At 39.8% G+C, this 24,458-nt stretch overlaps 1 protein-coding gene and 1 long non-coding RNA gene across 8 annotated transcripts in view; one reads left to right on the plus strand and one right to left on the minus strand.

Moving 5' to 3' along the window:
* The window catches only part of PCNX2 (pecanex 2), a 165,623-nt gene that overhangs the window by 5,093 nt on the left and 136,072 nt on the right, over positions 1-24,458 (minus strand). For 5 of the 7 annotated variants that reach the window (XM_083828450.1, XM_083828451.1, XM_083828452.1 and 2 more), the window contains 8 exons: positions 20,972-21,205; positions 18,681-18,784; positions 11,608-11,752; positions 10,142-10,372; positions 9,555-9,829; positions 8,876-9,057; positions 4,056-4,504; positions 575-2,014 (listed from right to left, as the gene is read on the minus strand). In XM_083828450.1, coding sequence (XP_083684576.1) covers positions 1,841-2,014; positions 4,056-4,504; positions 8,876-9,057; positions 9,555-9,829; positions 10,142-10,372; positions 11,608-11,752; positions 18,681-18,784; positions 20,972-21,205 — 1,794 coding nt within the window. In that variant the 3' untranslated portion in view covers positions 575-1,840. Of the gene's footprint in view, positions 1-574; positions 2,015-4,055; positions 4,505-8,875; positions 9,058-9,554; positions 9,830-10,141; positions 10,373-11,607; positions 11,753-18,680; positions 18,785-20,971; positions 21,206-24,458 lie in introns of those variants that run through there. The other 2 variants (XR_014581368.1, XM_083828449.1) reach the window with 2 other exon arrangements.
* LOC310896306 lies at positions 11,745-20,965 on the plus strand. Its single transcript, XR_014581376.1, has 3 exons — positions 11,745-11,879; positions 16,601-16,642; positions 19,094-20,965. It is a non-coding gene; the product is annotated as an uncharacterized lncRNA (long non-coding RNA).

Below are 24,458 nucleotides of genomic sequence, written 5' to 3' on the forward strand. Positions count from 1 at the left end.
CGTGGGAGGAATGGCAACATCTGCCAGAACTGCTCAGAAAAGAGCAGCTGAATTCAGGTTCCTCTTCCACATCACACCTGGATGCTGGAGGTGATGCTAGCAGGGCCTAAGTCACGCTGCTGACCATGCGTCTCAGGGACTTTACATTAATCGTCTGCTTTTCCCCTTGTAAACGTGAGTAGAATTTTGCCTAGATTATGCTGAGCATTATAAATAATGAATTTGTCAAGATCTGAAGTGAAAGAAAAACAAAGTATTTCTCAACTTCATAAAGCAAGTGAAAATAATTCAACGTAAGAAAACCCAAAAATTGCTGCCACACAAAGCAGACTTGGATGGTTTTCTTTTCACTAGGTGTTACTTAGTTTTACTACTTATAATTTCAAGTGTGGCACAGTAGGAAGCTCAGATTGCAACTGTGCATCATCTAATGGTAATAAGACTTAGCTACAGCAGCTCTTGTTAAATCTTTCCTGTTAATTGGGACAAGGCAGTCTGGCTGCACATTGTGGTGAGGAGAATTAGAAACAATCTATGGTACTTACAGTAAAGAGAAATAGCAAGACACCGATAGCTGCAAATTTTTTAATTAAAAAAAAAAAAACAACAAAACAAAACGCGCTCACGGGTGTCTTTATGCATTATAGTACAGTAAGGAGTTGTTGTAGCCTTTTGGCTTCCAAAATAGTCATGGATTCCTGTAAATCAGTGTTTCTCAAACTTTGTGAAAGCATGACTTCTCTTTTTGCCTCATCCATCTTTATGCAACTATTAAATTGGCAGCAGCTCAGTTTCTCTGGGGGAGGGAAACCAGAATGCTCTGTAATTACTGGCTACAAGTGTTTATGGACACTGAGTTGTGTCCAGCAATTAAAGGCATTTAGCTGTTCTCTGCCCACTACAAATGCAGACAATAATTACAGTCTAATTTGCACTTTGCTGCCTTTGAGGAGAACTCTCCCGGGCCCTTTTGCATCTCCCAAGGGGGCTGTTGCCTGGAATTTGAGAAACACTGCTGTAAACCAAACAGGAGCATGAGATTATACCTAAGAGCAGCTGTTAACACAAAGCTGCTTTCTTTGCAAATAAGGTGCACCATATGCTTTGTGAAGGCTTTCCATGCACTGGCTAGTTTCTTTTCTCACATTTGACTTCTGTTAATGTTTTTAGCAAGGTTTGTTCACACAATGTTTCAGTATAGCTGCATGCAGTGTATCACTCTGTGTGATGCTATGTTGCTATTCATAATTAGCACCTGCATAACATGTTGAAGGAAAATAAGATTTGCTGTTGGGAAAAAAATAATCAGATTTAGCTCTACTGTTACAGTACATATTGTACTGTCCTTGTACGCATTCGTTGCTTCTGTTCAAAGTTGTCCTTTGCTATACATTATAATCAAGTGCCAATTAATTTGCATGCAATCAGCTGTCTAGCTATGGCAGGAAAGATTTCTTGTGTGCTTTTCACTGAATTGTATTAGTATTTCCCATTGTATTCACTCGCGATGCCAGCTGTTATGCTTGTTTTTTCCCACCACAAGCGTGTCAACACCTCTGCAGGGGAAGGAATGTCAAACAGGTTGTATTTGTTGTTCTAGCATTTACAAGAACCTGAGATGAAGTGGCACCGTGTTTTTTATGACATCTTCCAACCCCACCCATGCCAAGGCCTTTAGCTGAAGAACATGTGCCCTGTATATTCTTGCCTAGAAGTTAGAAAAATAAACATTTGGAGGTTGCTTCTTACATTTGAAAGAACTTAAACCCACCTGCAGCTCCCTGACCTAACTCTGTCTTTAATTCTGAGAACCGTGTGGCCCTTGTGCTAGCGATACTCCTCACTGCTCCTCAGAGAGGCTTTGCTGAGAAGCCGTGTCTTCCAGGGCCATGTCTTCTTGGCTGGCCCTTCTGCATTCCAGGGTCTGGCTCATGAATATGGCATGGGCTGGACCTTGCTCTCGACGCGGTCTAGATTCTGTAGCTTCCGTCGCATCGCAGGTCTCGGTGAGCTGCTGGAGAGGAAGAAAGAAGGAGTTGAGGAGCTTATTCTAAGTAACACTTCAGCTGTTTTTGAAGTGACAGGCGAAAAAGTTAAAAATTGATTTAGGAATGTCATTCTGTGAGACTGCATGGGATTCTTAACATGCATAATTCACAAGGGACTTCTGAAGAATGAACAGGTACTTGTAATGCATAAATTTGGAAAGAAAATTAGAGGAGCTAGAGGTTTAGTACCACAAATGTGCATGTATAGAGAACTGTAAAATACTTTGGATTGAAAAGGACTTCTGGAGGTCATCCAGTCCAAACCCCTGCTTTAAGCAGGGCTAACTTCTTAGAAGTTAAATCAGGTTAGTCTGGGTCTGCTTTTATACATCAAATTTTAAATCCAAGTTACAAAGGAACCTTTGCAGCAGAACTGGAATGCAATTATGAACCTGAAAATGTTATGCACCGTGTCACCCCACTGTAGGATCTCCAGAACTATGAAAGCTTTCCAGAACTGTGCTGTATTAAGGTTTAAGTAAAATGCTTCCTCCTTAGTGCTTTCAGTCAAAGAAGCACCTGGACTCCGAGCAGTTACGTTTTGGCCAGAGCTCACCTCACCTACATATAACAACATAGTCTAAGTGTATCATCCAAGCTGCCAATGGTTGGCAGGGACTGATGGGTCTTCCAAAGGAAGCTTTCCTTCTGACAGCTCTAAGGATGAACTGGATCATCCTCTCTTTTGAGTACAGGGGCCACACCAATGATCTACTGAGACTTCAGACCTAAATTTTACATGGCTGAAAGTCAGAAAAGGTGAATCCCACTACTGGAACTCACCACTGCAGACTGGCTGAATTCTTGCAAGTTAGACTGTAAACTGTTGAAAGTTGGCGTTATACCTTGTCATCTGATATGTTCAGCTGTACATACTGTTAAAGCTTATTAGAGTACTAAAGCGTACTAAAGCAGGATTGAACCCAGATGAATAATGTTCAGTCAAATTCTGTTGAAGTTAATGGCAAAACCTCATAAACTGTACCATAAATGGCATTTTTGGGTTGACAGCAAAATACACAAAGGCTAAGGAGCTTTTTTCACTTGGGAGTCGGAGAATTCTTTGAAAATTAGGGAAGTTATACACAGTTTGGAATGATACTAGCCAAAAAGTGTTTTGGACTTTCCATATCCTCAATTTTCCCCTGTTGCCAATTTGATTTCCATTTTGATAGGCCAGACGTGAAAGTCAGTCTTAATTACGTTGTCAGCCTCTAGTTGCAGCCACCCTTTATCTCTAATCCATCTTCTCCTATTACTGCTCTGTAGCGTAGAGATAAAGGTTTTAAAATAGAGGAAAGCAATAGATGGCAACCGAAGTTAAATACATTTCAGTAGACAATGAAACAGTAGCACTAGTATGTGCACTGAATTTTCCAGGGAAGAAGGAAACAGAACTGGAAGCCTACTGGGATGAAGGCTGGAAATTGTGTGCACTATTTTTCTGTTAGAAAATGCTGATTCACAGCGCATGCAGGTTTCCTTGAACGCTTTTTAGTTTCCTTTGGGAAATATTTCCTGCAGCCTTCCTTGACTAACCCTTTCAGTAATAAGGTTTCAAGGTTCTGGATTGAATTTCAGGTCAAAGGAGACAGAACAAGTGCACTGTTAGTGGGTGCCATTCCTCTTTGTACAAATAATTCAGTCCTGAGTGAGCAAGCAAGAAACATACTATTTAGTCTGCTTATGATGGTACTTTACCACCTGGGCTGCGTAAAACAAAGACTTGAGTCCCTAGTCTCGGTAAAAGGAAGAGCAACTTTTTGTCCCAGTTTGCAATTTTAGGTGCATTCTTAATGGCCAGCTTACCATTACCAATGAATACATCACTCATATGTGCACAAAATACTAAACAGTCTCATTTTCATTGTGATGCAAAATCCAAAACAAATACCAAAATGCAAAAAAAAAAAAAGACTACAAGTAAGAAACCAGTGGTTCAAGAACCTGACAGGTGAGCAGCATGGCAACTCATGGCCAGTACCGCTGTTCTGGCTTCAGCCTTACCCGAGTTGCCTGACTTGCAGCTCTGGCAGAAGGACCCATGGCGATGTTCATGCTGCTGGATGACTGGGTGTCACTGGTGTTACCTCCATCCGCAGCTGAGAGCCCAGAAATCACCAGAGCACTCGAAAAGCTTCTCTTGCCGAACAGCAGGCTGAGAGTTGAGCTGGTGGACGAGGCCAGGCTGGACCTGAGCAGTGCAGCAGCTCGGTCCTGCACAGTCAGCTGGCCAGCAACGGGAACAGCAGGGGACTGAGAAAACACAGATGTTGCCGAGTTGTGGAGTGACAGCTGGCTACTAGAAAGCCTTTGGGCAATTTCGTGGGCAGATGTAGATGTTTGGATGAAAGGCTGGCGGCTTTCCATCATTGGTCCAGAGTGACTTGAAACGGGGGGCCTTTGGCTTAAAGCAGTGTGTGCCTGGACAGACTGACTCCTGTGTTTTCTCCTGCCTTTAAAAGAAAGAGTAAAATATTTAAGTGCTGTCTTCAGTGGTATCCTAATGAAGTCCATGCTATTGACAGTGTCCTCCTGTGTATACATGTTACTATGGGTTGTATCAGCTTAAGAATCCAAGAATCTCAGACATGAGAAACAAATAAACCTATGAAACTTTCTATTTTTTCCACTACAATAGTTCTGATTTTTGGTCAGAATCGCTCCAGTGGTTCTGTACTGGGTCAAAAGAGAGGAAAATGAGAAAAGACACCAAGAAAGGTACGCTGATCACAGGATCTCAACTCGTCTGCCCGGTACGTTTTAACCTGCCTAGTGAATAAGCAGTGTTGCTCTAACTCCACTCCCCTTTGATAACCACACTAAAGTAGGGGATGTTGAATATCCACCTTAAATGGCCTGGTATATCTCAGCTGCAAAAGTAAAGCATAGAACTGTGAATAAAAACTGCATATGAGGAATGATAATTTGAGGATTCAGCCAAGTGGAAGGCAGTACTCCATCTACAAGACAGTTCTTAAGCCTGACAGTTTGACTGAGATCCAAGATTGATATTTACAGTACATCACAGATTGAAAAGATAAGAGCACCCCTACTTAAGGTAAGCTGTTGGAGGTTTAAATGAGATTCACGTACAGCTCTTGCTCCATTCTGTGAAGCATCCTAATGCAGCCTTTGTTGGATACAGTGGATGAACTGTTCTGAGGGGCCTAGACAAATTCTGTCTTCCTGTACATATACCCCCCGCCTTTTTTAGCATTTACATCAGCACCTTATGTCATGCAAACAAAACGTTTCTGTATTTCTTATGCTTGCATATTTAAATACCCACAGAATGAAAAACAAAATCAACTTATTGGCCAGTGAACCCTCCAGACACCTGCTTGTGGACTGGCTCTAACCCAGGCTTATGCAGCAAACACCCAGTCCTGTGAGTGCCTACTTGGCTTTTGGCTTTCCAGGAAACTCCAAACATTAACACGAGCCAGCATTTTGTCTAGCTATAGCTGTGGGTTAAAGGCAGATAATCTGTTGAGATCCACCAACGCAGAAACAAATCTGAGGTATTTCCAGGTTGTTGGGGTTGTTGGTATTTTTTTTCCTTTGGTTTTTCCCAACACAAGTAGTATGGAGGGGACAGAAGCACTGAAACCCTTCCAAGTATTGAAATGTTGCAGGCATAGAGCAATATAAATCTCACACTGTGGCTCACAAATATGATTGTTTGCTCAATTCACGAAGATTGCATCCAGTAAGGCAGGATTTTATATCCAATCTATTTACATTATATAGCTGAACCATGCTGTTTTACATCCCCAGGCCTGCTTTCCGGAGGCTGGTATCATTAGCCCCATTTTTCAGATGCTGAAGCAAAGAGAATTTAGGAACCTTGGCATGGAGTCAGATGGCAGAGCTGGGCCATAACCTACCTCACTGGAGCTGTTCGGCTGGGCTACAACCTAGGTGGTTTGGCAAGAACTGGACGCTTTTCCACCCCATTTACAATATATCATTATTTCTACTGTTAGAACAATAAAAAAATAATTTTCTTCGGATGGCATGCTGCGCTGCTACCCTGGCAATAAGAGCCCCGTGATCTCTGAGAGCAACGGGACAGAGGTGCGTGGCTTCATGAGTGTGCTCTGCACTGCAGGCATGATGAGCAGGGAGGATACGCGCTGCTGCCGGGGTCATGCAGGTTCTTCAGACCTGGGGGCTTTGCTTAAGTAAGCGCTGCAGTTTCTGCATCCGTTGGTTATTTTAATAGATTACGTTTCTAAATAAAAGGCACGGATTCGAATTGGGAACAGAGGGGCTGCGGTGCGTGGGTTTGTGCAGGGGCTACCGCGGCCAAACATCTGTTTGTGATTTCAACTGCCAAGCTGACCGCTGTCCAAAACCACTCGATACTCATCCCAAAGGCGGAGGTTAGAGCGTTGGACAGGAGACCACCCGTATCTACACAGAAATAACTCTGTCCCTGAAAACAATTAGGAAACAAAGGGTGTTCCCTGAACCGCATCATGAAATAAGGACACTTTGGGGGAAAACCCCACATGTTTCCAATGCTCCTGATTTTTGTCGCACTTTTATATAGGGCTTTAATTGCATTTTGCAGACTCAGTGGCACCAGGCTGCAAAATGAAATAGGAAAGCATTAAATGCACTTGATTCTGTGATTATAAGACTAGAAGGGTTTGCTGTGATCATCCAGTCTGCCATGCTATATAGCACAGGCCATAGAGCTTCCTGGAATTAACTTCTATATGGCATTAATTACTACTATTATTTTCAAGAAAGGCATCCAACACCTGTGGTCAGGGAGAATCCATCTTAACCCTTTGCCACTTGTTTTGCTATTTATTTACTCTCACTGTTAAAAATGTGCACTTGACTTCAAATTAGAACTTGTTTAGCTTTGTTGTGTCTAAGTCTGCTAGAAGCAACTGTCTTTGGTCACCTGTTGTTGCCCAGGTAAGTACTTACAGACTACAATCAAAGAATCTCTTACAATAGAAATTATTTGAAAGCTTTTAATTTTTCACTACAGAACATTTCCTAGCTTTTTGATCTTTTTTTTTCCTTCTCTTCTTTGAACTCCTTCCAAATTACAAAGGTCTTTCTTAAATTAGGGCACAGGGATTGTGCATGGGAGGCCAAAAGAGTACTGACCCACAGACAGACTGACAGACATGTATTAGTCAGGTGACCCTATTCATTCTTTAACATCTGACATGGCATAAGCTTTTTGCTAGTCCTCTAGTATCGTTGTACTGTCCTGATATTTACTGAAGATCAAACGGATCTTGCTTTTTAAGCAGCTCTTTTAAAAGCCTTAAATGAGAGTTATTTGGATTTTCTCAATTAAGCATATAGCTTTGATAGCTGCTCTTTAATGTTCTGTGTAGCCGTTAGGATGCAAAGAACTACTTCATGATCAGATCATAGATCACCTGCATCTTTCCCAAGTATAAAACAGACGTGTTCTTTTCTTGTTTCTACATTATTGACAACTTAGCCTTTTTATACAGTGACACATCAAGACTACTGTTACGATTTCTTGTGCTTCTAATTTTCTTAAAAAATAAACAACAGCAAATCAGCTTTCTTCATATTGTCCGTAATGGTGCTAGTCAGAAAGTTCTCTTTGTTTCATTTTCTTTCTGTTATCAACTCTCTCGGGACTGAATACTGATTTACATTTGCTGTTTTCCATTTTCTTGCATTTGTTGTGCATTTCTTCATTTTACCTCATAGCCAGGTAGCTTTTCTTAATTAAGCATGACCTCTCTTGATTGTGGTTTTCTAGGCACCCAATACATCCTTTTAAACAATTCACAATTAATTTTCATTATTGCATGGCATGCTCGGGATCGTTATTTTACAATTAAGTTTGCCATTCAGATTACTGCAGTGTCAAGTTATGAGTATGCACCTGGGGATTAGTCTAAAGCTAGACTCAATTAAAAGCAGTAGCTATTTTATCCTTACAGCATGATTTATATTCACGGCAAGATTTTCTCTATTCCTGTCCATTATTTTTAATGATAGGTCAAAATGATCTTAACAGGAAACAAACAAGTGTTACACCCTCTAGTTATCTGCCTTAATTGATACAGTAATACCACAACTTGTAACACGGTCAATTAACTTGACTTTTCATCACATCCTGGTCCCTTAGTGACAGGTCCCATGGTGACCCACTAGCAAACTTAATGTATATTTCCAATGTGAAGGCCAGTATTTCTACCTTACGAATGCATCTGAAGTACTTTTAAATCCCTAATTTAATATGAAAAAGGCTCAGCTGTTAACTGACAGAGTGACTGGCAACATTTAATTTTCTCCTGGTAACTGATGTATAGACGTAGTGAGTTATTTGTTATTTGTTTGTTCTCCACAAGTGCTGATGAGCAGCCAAACTAATTCCTCAAATAAATCATCATGCTTCTTCTAAGATAATTAAGATTTTTGCATATTTTTAGTTCTGCTGTTCCCAGTCAACAATAAGCACAGGCTCAATGTGTAAACTGAATGGGCATCACACATGTAGACTCCCTTCCATCTGAATTTCTCATTCTGCCTTTGTTAGTAGTACCTCCTAGTCCAAAAATAACACAGTAAATAGTTTGACAGTGGAACCCTTGGTGAGCCACACGAATCACATTTGTCTTACGCTCTCCCAGTAAAAATCTGGAACAATATCAGGAAGCCATCTCCTACACATGCTTGGTCATCAGGAAAGACAAAGGTCCCCCTTTCTAAAATTAGTTTTCCACTGGATATGAGAGAAGCCCAAAAAGCATCTGTCCATGTGGCCCCTCGGGAGAAAAGTACAGAAAAAGCCAAGTAAATTGTGCAAATACCTGCACGCTGGTGGACCTCATGGGACGAAGCCTGCAACTGAGGGGTTCCGTCTCTGGTGTGCTGCGAGCTACTGCTCTGGCTTGAGTTACCTGCGGAATTGCCGCTAGACGACCCCCCTCCATTATCCACTTCTTCAACGTTGCCTCTGTCATGGTGAGCTGCCTGACAGTCCTTCCGCATCCTGTTTGCAGGAACAAACAAGTGGTCAGTCTACATGCACGGAGAACTTGTGCCACCCACGTCAGGAGACCTTGCATTGTGTAATTGTTTTTACATGTACTTTGGTCAAGAACAATGATGTGCGGATGATCATCTACATTGCCAAATCTCTGGAGCATAACCCACCAACACATTTCCTCATTTTCTGACATGTCACTGAGTTACAGAAAAGACACCCCTATTCACAAGGACTAAACAGTAAAATTCCCCTGAACAAGGGAAATGTCTCTACTGCTAAGTGCTTTGAAAATGAATTTTGACTAACATATAGAAAGCTTTGCTTAAAAGCCATAAATGAATGTGTTTTCTGCCATATCTGTAGGGCTGTTCTATTACATTCTGAGTTGTCTGCAATTAATTTTTTTACTCATAGATAACAGTAAGCAATTACTCAACAGAAATTACAGTGGAACTGAGACTGCAGAGTGTCTATCTGCATGACCAAAATTTAACACCTACCTTAACCATTTGGATCTGAACCACTTTTTAATGTTGTCCAAACTGACAGGTCCCCCCCAGATGTTCCTCAGTTGGCTGTGTGTCCCAAGGTATGAGGTGGTTAAAGGGGAAACGTACATTGGATATCCCAGTGGCTGATCGCATGAAGAATTAATTAAGTTCCGCAAGACCTGTTTATTATTCTGGATGCTTCCTCTCTCTGGGTTACGATTGCGCAAGAAAATCAGTTCCTGCTGCTGCCCAGCCCACAGTCCTCTGACACACTCCTTGTTGACCTACAAGTAGGTAAAACACAGTGTGGACCACGTAAAAACATTTGTTACTTAAAGTACAGAACTATGTGGTCTAGGTAGAACAGCAGTAGCAGGGTGCAAGCATGCCATGTCTTTGTACCAACAGGTTTTATGAACTGCATGAGCAGCTGCTCCCTGGTTAAGCCTGGGATGTTGCTTTTGATGCACAAAATTACTGGTGCAAAGCAGAAGTGAACTGAACAGCACTCCCCTTGGGGCCTCCAGTCCCTACTCTGACAAATACGATCAACCTCCTCCTTTTTTACTGCAGTATTAGAAAGATGGTTCATGTACCTTGATAACCTTGAAGCTCAAGTAGCTTTTGTGGAGCATGATAACTTTATATTCATCTGCTCCTTCATCTACCACATGCCTCAGGGTTAGCAGCTCTTCTCTGTTGGAGAGTACAGCACTGCGCCAGGCAGGGTCCCCTTCATGACAAATCACAACCTTTTCTTCAAAAGATTGGATTGCTTCATACAAAACTGCTGGGTCCTCATACTCATCTGGGCAGGTGAACTGGTCCTGGTAGTAAAAGTATTGAAAAGGTCAGGTATATTTATGAAAACAGAAAAACTATTAACAAAAACCTGTAGTTTTTTGTTGTTGTTGTTGGTTTTGGTTTTTTTTTGAGACAGTCTGCCAAACTCTGCCCTGCAAATGACTTGTGTCACAGCAAGTGTTGTTGGAAGTAGAACAATTGATTTAACAGTAATACAGAAAGTGTTCTGTTGTAACCTGTTCTGATTTCATGTCTCCACTGGACAAAGGCAGAGAATGAGAGCTTATCCACTTACAAATTATAAAGTGGGAAACCACAGGAGGCAGAGCTTTTGGATAATCTGGAGGGAGATCAAAATTACCTGGGACATTCCACAGTTCTTGTGGAAATCCTTCTTTTCATTCTTGTAAAACCACAACAAAGCACAGACTGTGAATCCATCAACAAGTATCACAATATTGTGTTACTTCATTAGCTGTCACAAAGCAATACTTGCCAGTGATTACTTTCACAACATTATTTTGTCCAATTCTCTTGCATTAATTCAGAGCAGTTCCACTTCAGTTACATTCAGAGCAATTATAAATACCATGCATTATCGAAGTGTATGAGCCTAAATAATACGCCAGAGCAAAAACAAAATCAATTCCAAGCTATACAAGGGTTGACCTAAAGAAACTGGAGTGACTTCAGTGGAGGTGTGCCAGAGTTTTACAACTGAAAACAGAATGGGGTCAGAAACAGCATGACATAATCAAACACAGCTGTGACACTAACCCCCTTCAAACCACCACTCCTCTCAGCTGTGACTTTTAATATATGGAAGTGTTTTTCATGTATTGCCCATCACCAAAGGACTGATAAATGAACAGTAAAATTAGCCTGACCAATTTATTGATTTTTTAAACTTACTGATCAATTTATTTATTTTCAGCTAAAAACCATCATTATGGTACCTCTGCAAGTAAAACACGACATGATCATCAGTTTTATTCTAACGAAAAAGGCAGGGTCAAGCTCTGCAATAAAAATAGTTCCAAATGGACAGCTGGGGGTACCCCATATCAACTGAATGTAAAATAAATACATTCTGAGCTTTTCCATTTTGGTTAAGGAAGTTTCTCAGAATAAGGCAACAAGTACTCCATTTCCCTCTCATTTTTAATTTGGACAGTTTCCAAGTTTTCCTGCATTTCCCTAAGAAAACAAATACAACAGTAAAAGTTAAAAAATAAAATTAAAAAAAAAAATACCCTACCTGATGTAGCTTCAGAGACATTCGGATTGCCGGGGCAACCACCTTATGCAGCAGATCCATGTCTGCAAAGACCCACTCATCTTTCGCTGCTATCCGGAAGTCTCCTTTGAACAACGCGTGGAGGCCATAAAGAAAGGAGTCTAAACTGCAGGAGAAAGGCAGCAGTCAGTCCCAGAAACCATCTCTGGTCCACCAAGCCAGATCCCGGTCAGCTGCCCAGTACGGGGGGAACCAGGACATGGACCTGGGACTGCACGCAATGGATTCTTGAGGTTGGTATAAAGCAAAGGCTGCATGTTTCTACTGAAAACCCATTCCTTTGGGTCAGTGTTTTTCCTTTTGCTTGCACTGCAAGCATCTGGCCATGAAAGGAGTGTGGCACCTGAAACAGAAGTCCTAAGGATGGGAGGATCACGTGGGTGCATCAGGGTGCTGCATGGCCGCAGTGCCAGCTGCTCGGCAATGCCTAGTCTGGCAGCAGAAGCTGCCCCCTCATTTGAAAATGTATTGATCAGCCCTGCCACTGTTAGCAGTTCTGCTCACAAGGTAAAAATAATAATTAAAACAACAGCTGTAAAATATACATTTAGCAAATCTGAGACTTCTGCCATGAAACTCAAAACCAGGCAAACATTAAACCAGACGTACTGAAAAGAATCCCGAGTTTCACAAGCTGTTCAGCAAACCAGGTGGGAGCATGAATTAAACCTTAGGCATTTCATACCAAAACAATGAGCCTTAAAGCAACCATGGCTGGGCTTCTTTTTTCATATATGCAACTAGATGTAACCAGCTCTGCCTGACCTTGGAGGACGGTTTGCCTGGATCTGAGATTGAAGCAAGATGTTAAAGGGACAAAATGGAGCAGCTGTTAGAAGATGGTTGCACAAGGGCTTTGTGAAGAGAACCAGTTAGCCTGCAGCTCCAGCCTGCACCATGAATTGTGAGCTCTGCACAACTACACAGCAGCCACTTAGGTAATGTTTATAGGAGGACTGCAGACCTAACACTGTTCTGAAGAACTGATCTTGAAATTGAAGAAAACAGAACCATCTGTTAAAAAGCAGGCATCTCTTACAAACCCGCAGGACATGGTTTCGTCTACCTGCCAAGATTTTACTCACTCTTACAACAGTTGATTTTTTAGATCGTAAAGGCTCTGAGGAGAAAAAGCATTAAGATGTTAGAGTTTTTCATTACCATCCACACTTTCTCCAGAGAATGCATAATCTTTCCACTTAATTGAGCTTTCTTAATTATTTTGGAAAAGAAAAAAATATTTTACATTTTTTTCTCTTCAGAGAGAGGGAAAAGAGAGATTAGGAGATGGCTTGGCCTACCTTCAAGCTCAAACATTCTAATTTTGCCCATGGTGGGTCGCATGTTTTAGAAATTAAAACAGAAGGATATATATGTTGTTACCAGAAAAGCAGCTGGATACTGATTCTCTCTGCAAAAGCACCATGTAATACAAATCAACTGATCAGTGGGACTGAGGCCACTCAGTAAGGCAGGGCTTCTCTCACTGCTGGGAACAGTAGGAGCACAGGGAAGCTCTTGTGAATTCCTACCTCATTTGCATTTATTAGTACTAAGTTGCATATTAAAACATGCCTAGGTTTAAGAGGCAGGCACGTACGCTCAGAGCTTCAAAACATTCAAGCACGGGTTTCAATGGGAGTTGTTATGTGTCTTCAAAGAATGAATCCCTGCTGACCCTCGATCAATCATCTCTGGAGTATGGAAAATGATAATATACCCAAACCCTGCTGAATAGCTAGGAAAGCCCTACAATAAACCAGATAGAAAAAAAAAATGATGGGTGCAGCCCATGCACCCACAAATCAGCTTCCTGAAGCAGGTAAGAAATCAGGAGGTGTCCTTCCAGTTGCCCACCCAGCAGACAGCATGCAGCATATGTAAATGAATCCCTGCCTGGAAAAAGAAACACTTCTGTACCTAAATACATTTTCCAGGGTGAAACTGAAAAAAACGACCCCAAAATGTGCACCTACTAATGGCTCAGCAGTATAGTTTTTCCCCAAGTAACACTGCCTGCATTTGCTATGAAAAGTTGGCTGGGATGAAGGAAGGAGCAAGCAGGAAAGAGAACTGTTTTTTACATCATTAGAGGCTTTCAGACCAAATATGAACGCCCGAGTAGACAAAGAGTTTGCATTCACATCAAAGTGCCTTATAGGCATCAGCACATGCTAAACAGGCTGCTGTGAACAGCAGCATCTGCTGAAAGCAAGGCCATGACTAGGACAGCTATGCAAACTGCAGCTGAGCATCAGCAGAGGGAGCGGACGGAAGCACGTACAGCTCCCACTGTGCTTAGTTTGGGAAGACTCATCCATTTCTCATCCCTCTGCATAATAAGTTCTCTAACCAGCATTTTTAAGAACAAATGTGACTGTTACAACGAGCAAAGCAGTGGCGGGAGGCTGAGAGACAATTATTTTACGTATTGTATTTCCCACCAGAGAGATTTGGAGGACATTGCTGTGTTCACAAAACCATTCCACTTTTTTATTCCTCTGCCACTTGTAATGAGGCTTTCGGACAAGGCTTTCCTACCTGTAATGTGACACTAACTCAAGCCTATAACACACAGCCCTTAATCCACATAAAATACAGCTGTTGTTATTCCTCTCATTGTTATGCTCTCTCCTGAAGACACTAATGAGATTACGAGGAAGCTATGAGCCAACAGCTTTGATCTCTGCCCTGACTCTAGGTTGTTGCTACTTTCTTGGCCCCATTTGAACATACCTCAATTAGTCATCTGCTGCAGTTGCAGGCTCATTCCAAGTATTTTAAAAACTAGTTAAGGTAAATTCAGATGCCAAAGAAACTACGTTAATCAGGAAAAGACACAACTGCTATTTCTGGCAACACTTCTAACCCTCTGAGCTAAGACCTGAAAACTTGCTATCACAATGGCGAGCTGTTTCTAAAAATGCAGGTGTGGGGGATACTGCAGCTCTCGGACGTGCAGCAAGGAGGGGATGAAGCAACACCACAAGGACCAGGGGAGGGCAACAAAGCCAAGGCAAATGCTACCCCCTTCTTCACTCCTTACATTGCTCCATCAATCCATGGAATGAAAAGCATTTGATACAAGCCCCCAAACGGTACAAATGGATTATGGCTAATGAGCTGGTGAATGTGTCTGTGTGTATTTTGTACCTCAAACCCAATCCTCTGTCTACAGTTTATAGACCTCTCCCAATGTTAATTGTAGATTTATTTCAGCAATAAAGACGCATGCCTGTGAGCCAGTAATCACCTGTACATCTCAGCTCACCTCAAAGAAATATCTTCAGTGGCAGCCCCTTTAAATTTGATATTTTAATGTTTGTGGTTGTGAGCTAAGGGTCAAACTTTTCTCCCCTGCTCCTGTTCTGCTCAGCTCTGGCACACACAAAGCTGCACTGCCTGCTCCAGCTCCCGCTGGAAATATCTGATGAGAGATACTTTATTAAGAGAATTTCCTTTTTTTCCAAATTTGAAACATACACTGAACATTTATTTATTAGTAGGTCTAGAGGCTGAATAACGTTATTAAGTATTTTTTCCATAGATGCACACTGAAACATATCACTCACGTTTGAATAAATGAATGGTAATGTCATGTCATTCTTCAAATTGCATTTTGTGCAGGATGTCTCCTAATAACAGTTTAAAAGAGCGTGTGATTTGCATAGCAATGTTCTGCCTTCCTAATGAATGCATTTATAGTATAATCTAGTGTTAATGTTGGGTTTCTACTGACATTTCCATGAACAGGTACACTGAATAATTATTTACATACATTATATAAGAGCATTTAAAACCTTGGTTTACACAGTGACATTTACTGATTAATAGATTACACAAAATCATGTGTAAATGAGTGCAAATTGATAGTTTACATACACAATGTAAACTTGAATCTCAATTCTGTAGCGCACAGCTCAATGTAGCACGTTACCTTTGCATTCCTATTTTTGTGAGGCAGTTGGATGACTGTCACTCCTCAAGACACAGCAAGGGCTAGACTTTGTCCACACAAAGTTTCCTCCTTCCTGCACAGTCACCCCAGAGAACAAAACATGGGCACCAGAGCACAGATTCTTGGACGGTTTGCTCACATTGAACATATCTGAAATTCTTCACAGAAATAAGCATGTGGGGAAGAAAATTACAACACCTATCTGCCCACTACATCTCAAACCCATCAAGAAATCTCTAGCAACACCATAGACCAGGTGCTTCACAGCCAGAATTAATAGAAAATCCAAGACGAAGTTCACAGTCATTTCTAAGTGCCAGCCAGATTAACCTAAATAATCATGATACCTTTTAAAGGAAAAGGAGCAAAAAAAAAATCACCTAAGAAATGATTCCTCCAACTTCTGATGCTCCACAGTACTTTTCTCCCATCTGACTTGAATATAGACCTGCAGCAAGCTGAGAGTTGCAGCCAAGGACCAGCAATAACGCTCTAAATTACCCTCTGCAAGAGCTGAGTCTTTGCATCAAATACAGAGCGAGAGGAGGGAGACCTGCCATCACTGCCAGAAGTTAATCTTTGGAAACATTTTCTGGCCTTATGGGTGTTGCATGCGTTGGACAAAGTCTCCTTCTCCTTGGCATGCCATGTACAACTATCAGAGTCTTGCTACTTACTGCTTCTTTGCCTTTAAATAAGCTGTGATGATCTCTGTGAAGCAATAAAGACAGTAAGTATGGTAAGAACTGCTCTCCGTCCTGTACTCAGCTGAATTTGGGGGATTTTGTTTAAGGAGTCTTGATGTCTGAGGGTAAAGTACCCACCTTTATCACTAGGCAATAATTTCTACTGAAGTATTCTTGTCAATTAAAAAAAATAAATATATAAATTCTTTAAGACAAAAATAAACAACATTCATCAAGCTCAAGTCATGTTTTGTAGCCATAGCAATTTATAACTTGAATTGTGCTACTCAGATTCCTATCTTTTTTCCAGATCTTTCTGACAGATGAAAGATACTGAAGATACCTTACCCAGGTGGGTAAGTGACACAGTTTTCACAGTGAAACTTCTCTAGGAGAAACTTTTGTGAAGAAGTGCTGAAAAAGATTCTGACAGAAGCTTCCATTTAATCCCTTTTATGACATAAAGTACATTTTAAAAATACAATGATTCAATACTGCCTTGGAGCACTTTCTTAATAGAAAGGAAAACCAGGACTTAATTAAAGATAAAGGATTATATATAATAGAATCAGAAAAACAGGGATAGAGCTGTGCAATGCATATGACTACCACAATTCTTTGCCTTCTGCAGACCTATTATCTGGAAGAAAAGATGTTTTTAAATACTTGAGTGTCCACTTCCCAAAAGACAGAACCTGATTTGGTTCACTGGTTATGTTCCAGATTTTAAAATGACTTCAATATAGCTGACCTGTGCAATTCTTAAAATCTTTCCAGATAATTATCCTCAACATTCATACTTTTGAGGTCAAGCTTTGGAAAGTCTCTGATAATATTATCTCTTTGCCTTAGCTACTAACCAAGTAAGCCAATAAAAATAGGCAACATTGTTACTGTACCTGTACTAGTGCCAAACCATCATAATGAAGATTTTAAGATCATGTGGAAAGTACATGCAATGTGTTGACAGTTTTAGGAAGCTTTTGTGATATTTTTAGAAGCATTTCTAGTATCACTGTGACATATCTATTGTGGGCCCAGATCAAAATCACTTTAATCTTTTCTGTAAAAAAATCATAAATGCTCATCAACTTTTCTATCACATCCTCATACTCAAAAATTTTGATCATCAAAAAATAGGGCAAATTTACTAAACATTGCACTAATCTGAATGTATAGAAATTAAGGGAAAATAAATTCAACCCAGAAACCCAGAACAAAACTAATAGAGAAAGGGAATATAAAAAAAAAAAAAAAAACACAGAAAAGAGGTGACAAAAGCCACTTGAGAAAGCAGAAAGGAGCAACACACTAAGAAATAAGCCATGTGGGCCAGGAACATTTTGCATGACTGACTGAACGAAGATGTGAAAATAGACACTACAAAACATCTCAAAGGATAACAAAGCTAGAGCGAATGTTTAGAGGTCTGATTTATAACATAAAGTGCATTCAAATTCACCCATGCTGCCTTTGTTTACTTGTTAATAAGACAAATTGTCCCTAAGGATTTGTTTATAGAAGGCTAGCTAGCTTTATTCACAATTTTGTGCCAATACAGCAAGGTCACTTAGAGACTCTGTATCTATTAAACTTTTCTATTGTTACTAAAGTCTTGTGAACACAGGGATTTCAAATGCACCTAATAAAAAACTAAAATTAGGTGGGAAGGTAGACTTTTTTTTTTTAAAGATTATTAATAAAATGCCTTATCTATACAATTAATTACTCAGGCTGAACACCTAGAACAGCATAAAAGGTATGTTATAAAACCCAAACAAATTAGAACCTCCAGTGAAAATGGAAGAACCCCTAATGAAAATGTAAGAAGAAAAGCATACATAGAAATAAACTTAACCAAGCAATAAAAGTAATAAGCTAGATTTTTTAGGAAGAAGTGTTTTGAATGACTGACTGACCGACTATGTTAGACCAAGAACAGACACAGCTGCAGTTTCAAGACATGCAGGGTTCTCTCTTGATCACCAGAATGAAGTGGCACAATGACTATGAAAAATAGCCCTGAGGAATACAGTACACTTACATATTTGTTATTATTTAGCTAACTAGCTGTTAGATTACTTAGCAGTTTATTCCCCCTTTGGAGGACGTCAGGGTTTCAGTAGCCAGGCCAGACTCAAGTGAACACAAGCAATAGCCATAGGTACACTATGCAAGATTCTGCTGTGCCATATGAAACAAAGACTAGTGTTAGTTATTAAGCAAATTACTGAAGTAAAAGATCTCCAGGAATGGCAGAAATCTTTTTTTTTTCTTTATAGAGGAAATACTTCACCTTGATCTAAGGTTCTATTGAGATTCTACAGCAAGTGAAAAAACACAAACAGATCTTGACTTAATGATGAGGAGAAAGGATTCCCAAAACTTACCTGATGGCCATGTTGTGAGCTGCAGTTCCCAAAGCTCTTCGGCCCAGTATGCACAAGGCAAAGGAAAGCGTTACTAGTGGAGAATCCTCATCACTGTCCAAGTGCTACAAAGTTTTAAGAGTAGCATGTAATTCTAGACACAAATACGGTCTTGATAAGCATTTCAATACTATAAATCGTAACATTCATAAAATATGTCTGTAGATGGATCTGTACACAAAAACACTCATTGCAATTAAGCAGAACAAGAAGGAAGATCATCGCAATCAGAGGCTTTCTGCAAAATGCAGCTTATTTTGCCCGCTGACTAGAAACTGAACATTTCAATCTCAGGTAGCAAGATCAAAAAGGAGGGAGGGGATCTTTGCTGCTTTGTTGTTTTTGTTTATTTGTTTTGCTTTTATTTTTTCCAGACAGGACCTTCTAAAACAGAACGGACTGCTTATTGCTGAGAGACACTGCAACTGGAGGCAGCAAAGCCCCTCTGCATGGGACAACAGGTGCACATGAGACCCCCAGACACACTTCAGAAGAACAATCTAGTTAGAAAACTGCTGGGGAAAACACTTCTGGTGAATACCAACATACATCGAAACTACATGCCATTGATGACACTGACCTCACATTTTAACAAGCAGTCAAAATGTTTCATTTACGTTTACTAGCTTAGGAGGTTTTTTTTTGTTGTTGTTTTTAAACTGAGATTTTTGGAAAAAAAACACACTTTGCTATGAAGCAGGAGGAAAAACTTAACCAATATCCCATGAATTAGAACCTTTAGGAGAGTACACATTATTATTTTGGTCCATGCAACAAGTGATTTCGACTCTAAAACTGAAGTCAGCTGTAACAGAGAATGTAGCTCCTTCTAAAGAATATACTAATTTTCAGGGTGCACACTGAAGCTTTTTTAAATCTCATCACATAGTTGACCTTTACCTCTACACAGCTGATGAATTACGAAAAAAGAGGAAAAAGAAAAAGATGTAAAAAATACACATATGAATTGTTGTGCACACAGACATGCACTGGTGCAGGCATTTGTTTGCTGTTTTATCTCTAACTCACAAGATTTTCAAGTCTACTGGGCATGCCTAAATCTATCATTTTATTTGATAGGTACAGCCACATAATGAGTGAAGAAGTGTCATTTAGCAGAGACTTTCTCTGCACCTTGGGATTCTTTGTGTGTCTAAATTTGGGAGATGAGACCTGGAACTGAGCAAGGAAAGAGATAAAACATTCCCAGCAGGAAGAGCTGGCAGCAAGGCTTGAAGGACAATTCAATGAAAACACCACCAAATGTAGTGGCATGCAGAGGAACTTGTGGATCAGTATTCAGGTGCAGAGACATGAGAAGGAACTGAAGTGGAGAAGAAACATTAAGATTCACTGATGTTACGCTGTTCAGCTAAGGTCAGTGGTAGCACTTGGGATGTTCTATTAGTGATCCTGAACGAAAAATGCACAAATAACATCATATGGTGGCCAGGAAAGATATACTTCTCATTTTCTCCCCATTGTCAGCAATAATAAGAAAATTAAAACCGAGAAATATGCTTGTCTGCAACTGTATTCTCCCTCTGGGCTATTTTGAGTATTCCATGGAAATACAGTAGGGCATTTTTGCCAAATGACTGCTGACCAGCAGTAATCCTAGTGGCTGAAAGCATGCGAATGTGTGGCAGCAAACCTGTCTCTGACCTTCTAGAGCCGCAAGGTCATTTCACACATTTTTGTGGTGTAGTTCACCTCTGAATGTCGTGCTCTCAGGGGTGATCTATGCTAGCAGTTAGTTTGCTGTGCACTTCCCTACCACTTGAGGACTGTATCCAAGCACAGGCAAATGTTTGGAAAGGGCACACAAACATGGACAAATGTTTGGCAAGTGTACCCAAACACTGGCAACACTGAAGGAACAAGAATGCTCTGATGATATTCCCTGAAGAGAGCCCGCTCCAGCACTTGTGAGCACTTGCTATAGGCACACTTTCTAGAGATGATAAACTTAACAGTGCTGGAGAGTGTGCACAGTAAGGAATTGGTTCTGTATTCAACAACTACAGCTTTGAAGCTTCTTGAGGCTCAGTTTTTTGTACAAGAGTAGTCTCTAATATGTGCTTTTTTTCATTCTACAAAACATAGATTTTCCTTTAAAAAGTTATATCTGATAGTTTAAATGAAATACATTTTCCTCTATTAATCCTGAGCAAGAAAGAGAGTAATCATGCATCGTTTAACTCCTATCTCAGGAATTAAAACTACTACTGATGAAAAAAATGTGAGCTTACCTCCACCCTTTTCCTGGCACAGTACTGAATCCAGTCCAGATAAACACTGCAGAAACTAGCTCTTGTTATTCCTTGGAGACAGGGAACATAATCTTCATCTATGTTAATGTTAAACATTGCAAGGTCACGTTCAATATAATGCCACTTTGCATAAGGCTGCAGTATCTTTTGGATGGATTCATCCTTTATCCAGTCAAAAATTTTGGGAGAGCTTGCTGTAAAGTATATTATACTCTGTTGACAAAACGTGCAAACGTTAGTTAGTCTATCTCTGATTAATGCAGAAATATTTTACACAGAGAGATTAAATCAAAGAGGACAATGCTAGCTACCCATAACAGCACGTATTCTTCCTATTTTTTACTGCTTGGCATCATTGCTTCACCAGACTGTTTAGTTAGATGGTAATACTTGATATTTAAATAGCAGACAACAGAAAAAGAAGTCATATCTTTAATACATTGCTGCCTTATAGAAAAATTAATATAAATCAATAGACTGCAATAAGAACACAGAATTCTTGCACTCAAATGTGTAAGTTTGTGAATACTGGTGGGGCTTGCAGAGCCTGTCACCAAGAAAGTGATATTGATAAAAGTTTAGGCAAATTTTGAAAAACTAGCAGTAGATTCTCACATGGTCAGAACAGGTTTCTTTTTTCTGTGTGAGCGTCCTGTTATCTGGGGACAAAGCTTTCCTAATTCTTTAGAAAAACATTTCCACCACGATATACAAAGTTGAGATTCGACAGATGTGTATAATGTAACTCCGGAACCCCATTTTACTTGTTGTTTTCCCTCTTCATTTAGTAACATAGTTATTTTTGTTATTTGTCAGTGTGGACAATAAATAATAATGGAGAATTTATTATACATAATCTTAAGAAGCTGGTAGCTGATCTGACTGACTGTACTTTTAAAAACCACTGAAGGAGGAAGAGCATTTAAACAGGAGTTCTTTTTACCAAATACACAAACAGAAAGCAGCAAGACTCTTATCTGTGCCTGAGTTTCTAAAGCTTAAGTTCTAACCAGTGGGTCTGGAACCATTAAAGTCATAATAAGAGAAACCTATCAGTACTAAGTTTAAAGACTACTTGCAAAAGAACATGGAACTTAAGAAGAAGTTCCAGTCTTGTAAAGGAAGGTGACAGCAGCAAGGAAGTCCCATTATAATGTTTTATGACTATAATGTTTTGGTTTAATAAAATATATTTAGAATTGGATTCCAAAGCAAACAAGAGGCAAGTGAAAATGGCTGAAGATGATGTAGTTCTACCTCATCCATGCAACAGAAATATTAATGAGCAATTAAATGTATAAAATGAAAACATGACGGATTAAAATGAAAAAGGACAGAAGCACTACCAGCCCTTTTAAAAATTCCAGGTGCCATCCACAATTTGTCTTTCAAACTGTATAAAACTACACAGGCAAGAGGAAAATTAAACTCCAGAGGAAAAATACAAGGCAGACCAATACAGACCGGGGACAGACCCTTAATTTTTTGGCATGTGGAGGACAATAAGCTCATTTAAAAAGATTCACGCAGAAACAATAGGAGCCGAAAACACAGGACTCAGCGAATGCAGATTTCTTAAACAGTAGAAGACGTTTAAGTAAGACTATATTGTAAAGATGGAGGAGGCACAAGGGAAAAATATCATAGTGATTGGGCAGGAAATGATTTCAAAATATATGCAGGAGGACTACAGGAGCTGACCCACTTTATTTGTGGAGAATAAAAATCCTTTTACAAGAAGAAATAAGGGCTTTTCTAGGCTGTCAATGAAACTGCAAATGAAATAAATACATAAAGAATAAGAAGCTCAGTGCAACTCATTCTTTAAAAGACCAATATAATACTTATTCATGAAGCATAGGAGAACTGAAACAAAGCATACATTTTCTTTGCTGATCTTCAAAATACAGTTTGCTTTTCTTATTATTTTCACCTGTGTTTACAAAGAAACAGATTCAGCTGGGAAAATAATCAGACTGGTAATCAGACACAGAAACAGCAAAAACTTCTGCCACCTAATTAAGTTCTGCTCTTAGTAGCTCTTCATGGATATGTTTTGTGTGTGAGTACATTCCCAGCTATATACCAATTCAGAAATGATATGGTAAATATTTACAATGCTGTAAGCTACAAAGAATAAACTAGAAGCACTCCAAGCACTCAGTGTGATGGAAGTGCAGATGTTGCTGAAGCTCAAGTCTACGGCTTTTCTGAGTTTGTGATTTAACTGACTTGAACACTGCATTAACCAGAGTTCTTCATATAATTACCTTCCTGCTCTGCTAAAAGGAAAGTGTCAGGGCTTTAAAATGTTCACAGCAAAATTGCCCAGGGTCTTCACAGCTCAGGATTCCTCGATAAGGGCAAGCTGGGGAAGGAGTGAATTCTCACTTCTGTTTCTGGTATCATTTATCCGAAGGTAAGTTCTAACAGCACTAAACAAACAGGGTGATAGCTTATCTGATACATAACATAATCTTCTCACCTTCCTAAGCTGTAACAAGGATTTTATCAAATCCAATCAAAGCTCCTGTTTATGGAAGAAACTACTAACATGAAGAACAGGAGGAAAAAAATCTCTTTACAGGTTTCTTCTGGGATGGTCATCCTGAGGAAGGGCTCACCTGAATTTGAGGGAGACCCAACACAGGTTAATACCAAAGCTGCCAACTGGTTATTATGATCCTCTGTTCTCCTTTCACTAAGAAGGGAAGTAGATTAAGGGACTGGCACCTTTCTAGGAATGAAGTTCCATAAAAGCAGTATAATGACATTGGCTCAAGGAAATCAAACGAAAATAACAAAAAGATTTCCACATCTTGCAAGTCATAGGTGGTGAACATTACAAAACCTGCATCCAGTGGGTGTGGAGCCACAGCATATCTCAGTAGCATGGAGATCTTTCAACCCTCTTCCCTTTCACTCAAGGCAGGATCAATTAACCTTATCATTATCATATGGGACAAAAGTTTGTCAAAGCAACTTTATGTGTTGGCAGCTTCTCGGATACTTCCAGACCCAGAACTCTAAAGCACACTTAGTTAAGTTATACTTCATATATCATGACCTCAAACTTTCCACAAGTCCTCTACATTTTAGTTGACTTAAAGACACTTTAAAAGTTCCTGTTTACAAGGCACAACTCTTTGTTACTTTAAACTAATTAGCTGCCAATTTTACTCCAACCCAGGCTGGGATGTTTTTCAATCTCATTCACCCATTCACCATCAAAAACTGAATCATAACAGCTTGCATTGATTTAAATTTAGGCTACCTTTTAAAGTAAAGTGAAGCAATTGTAGCAATGTTTTAATATCAGTTTAAATAAGTGTTTTTTTTTTTTGTTGTTGTTGTTTAAATACTTCTAAAATTAAAAAAAAAACACATGCTTACACACAGTTTTGCTTCTAAAATTATTTAAGACACCCCAGTCTGTGTTTTACAAAGTAATCAACTGCATGACCAA

This window comes from Anser anser (assembly GCF_964211835.1).
Source record: "Anser anser genome assembly, chromosome: 3".
Taxonomy (NCBI): domain Eukaryota; kingdom Metazoa; phylum Chordata; class Aves; order Anseriformes; family Anatidae; genus Anser; species Anser anser.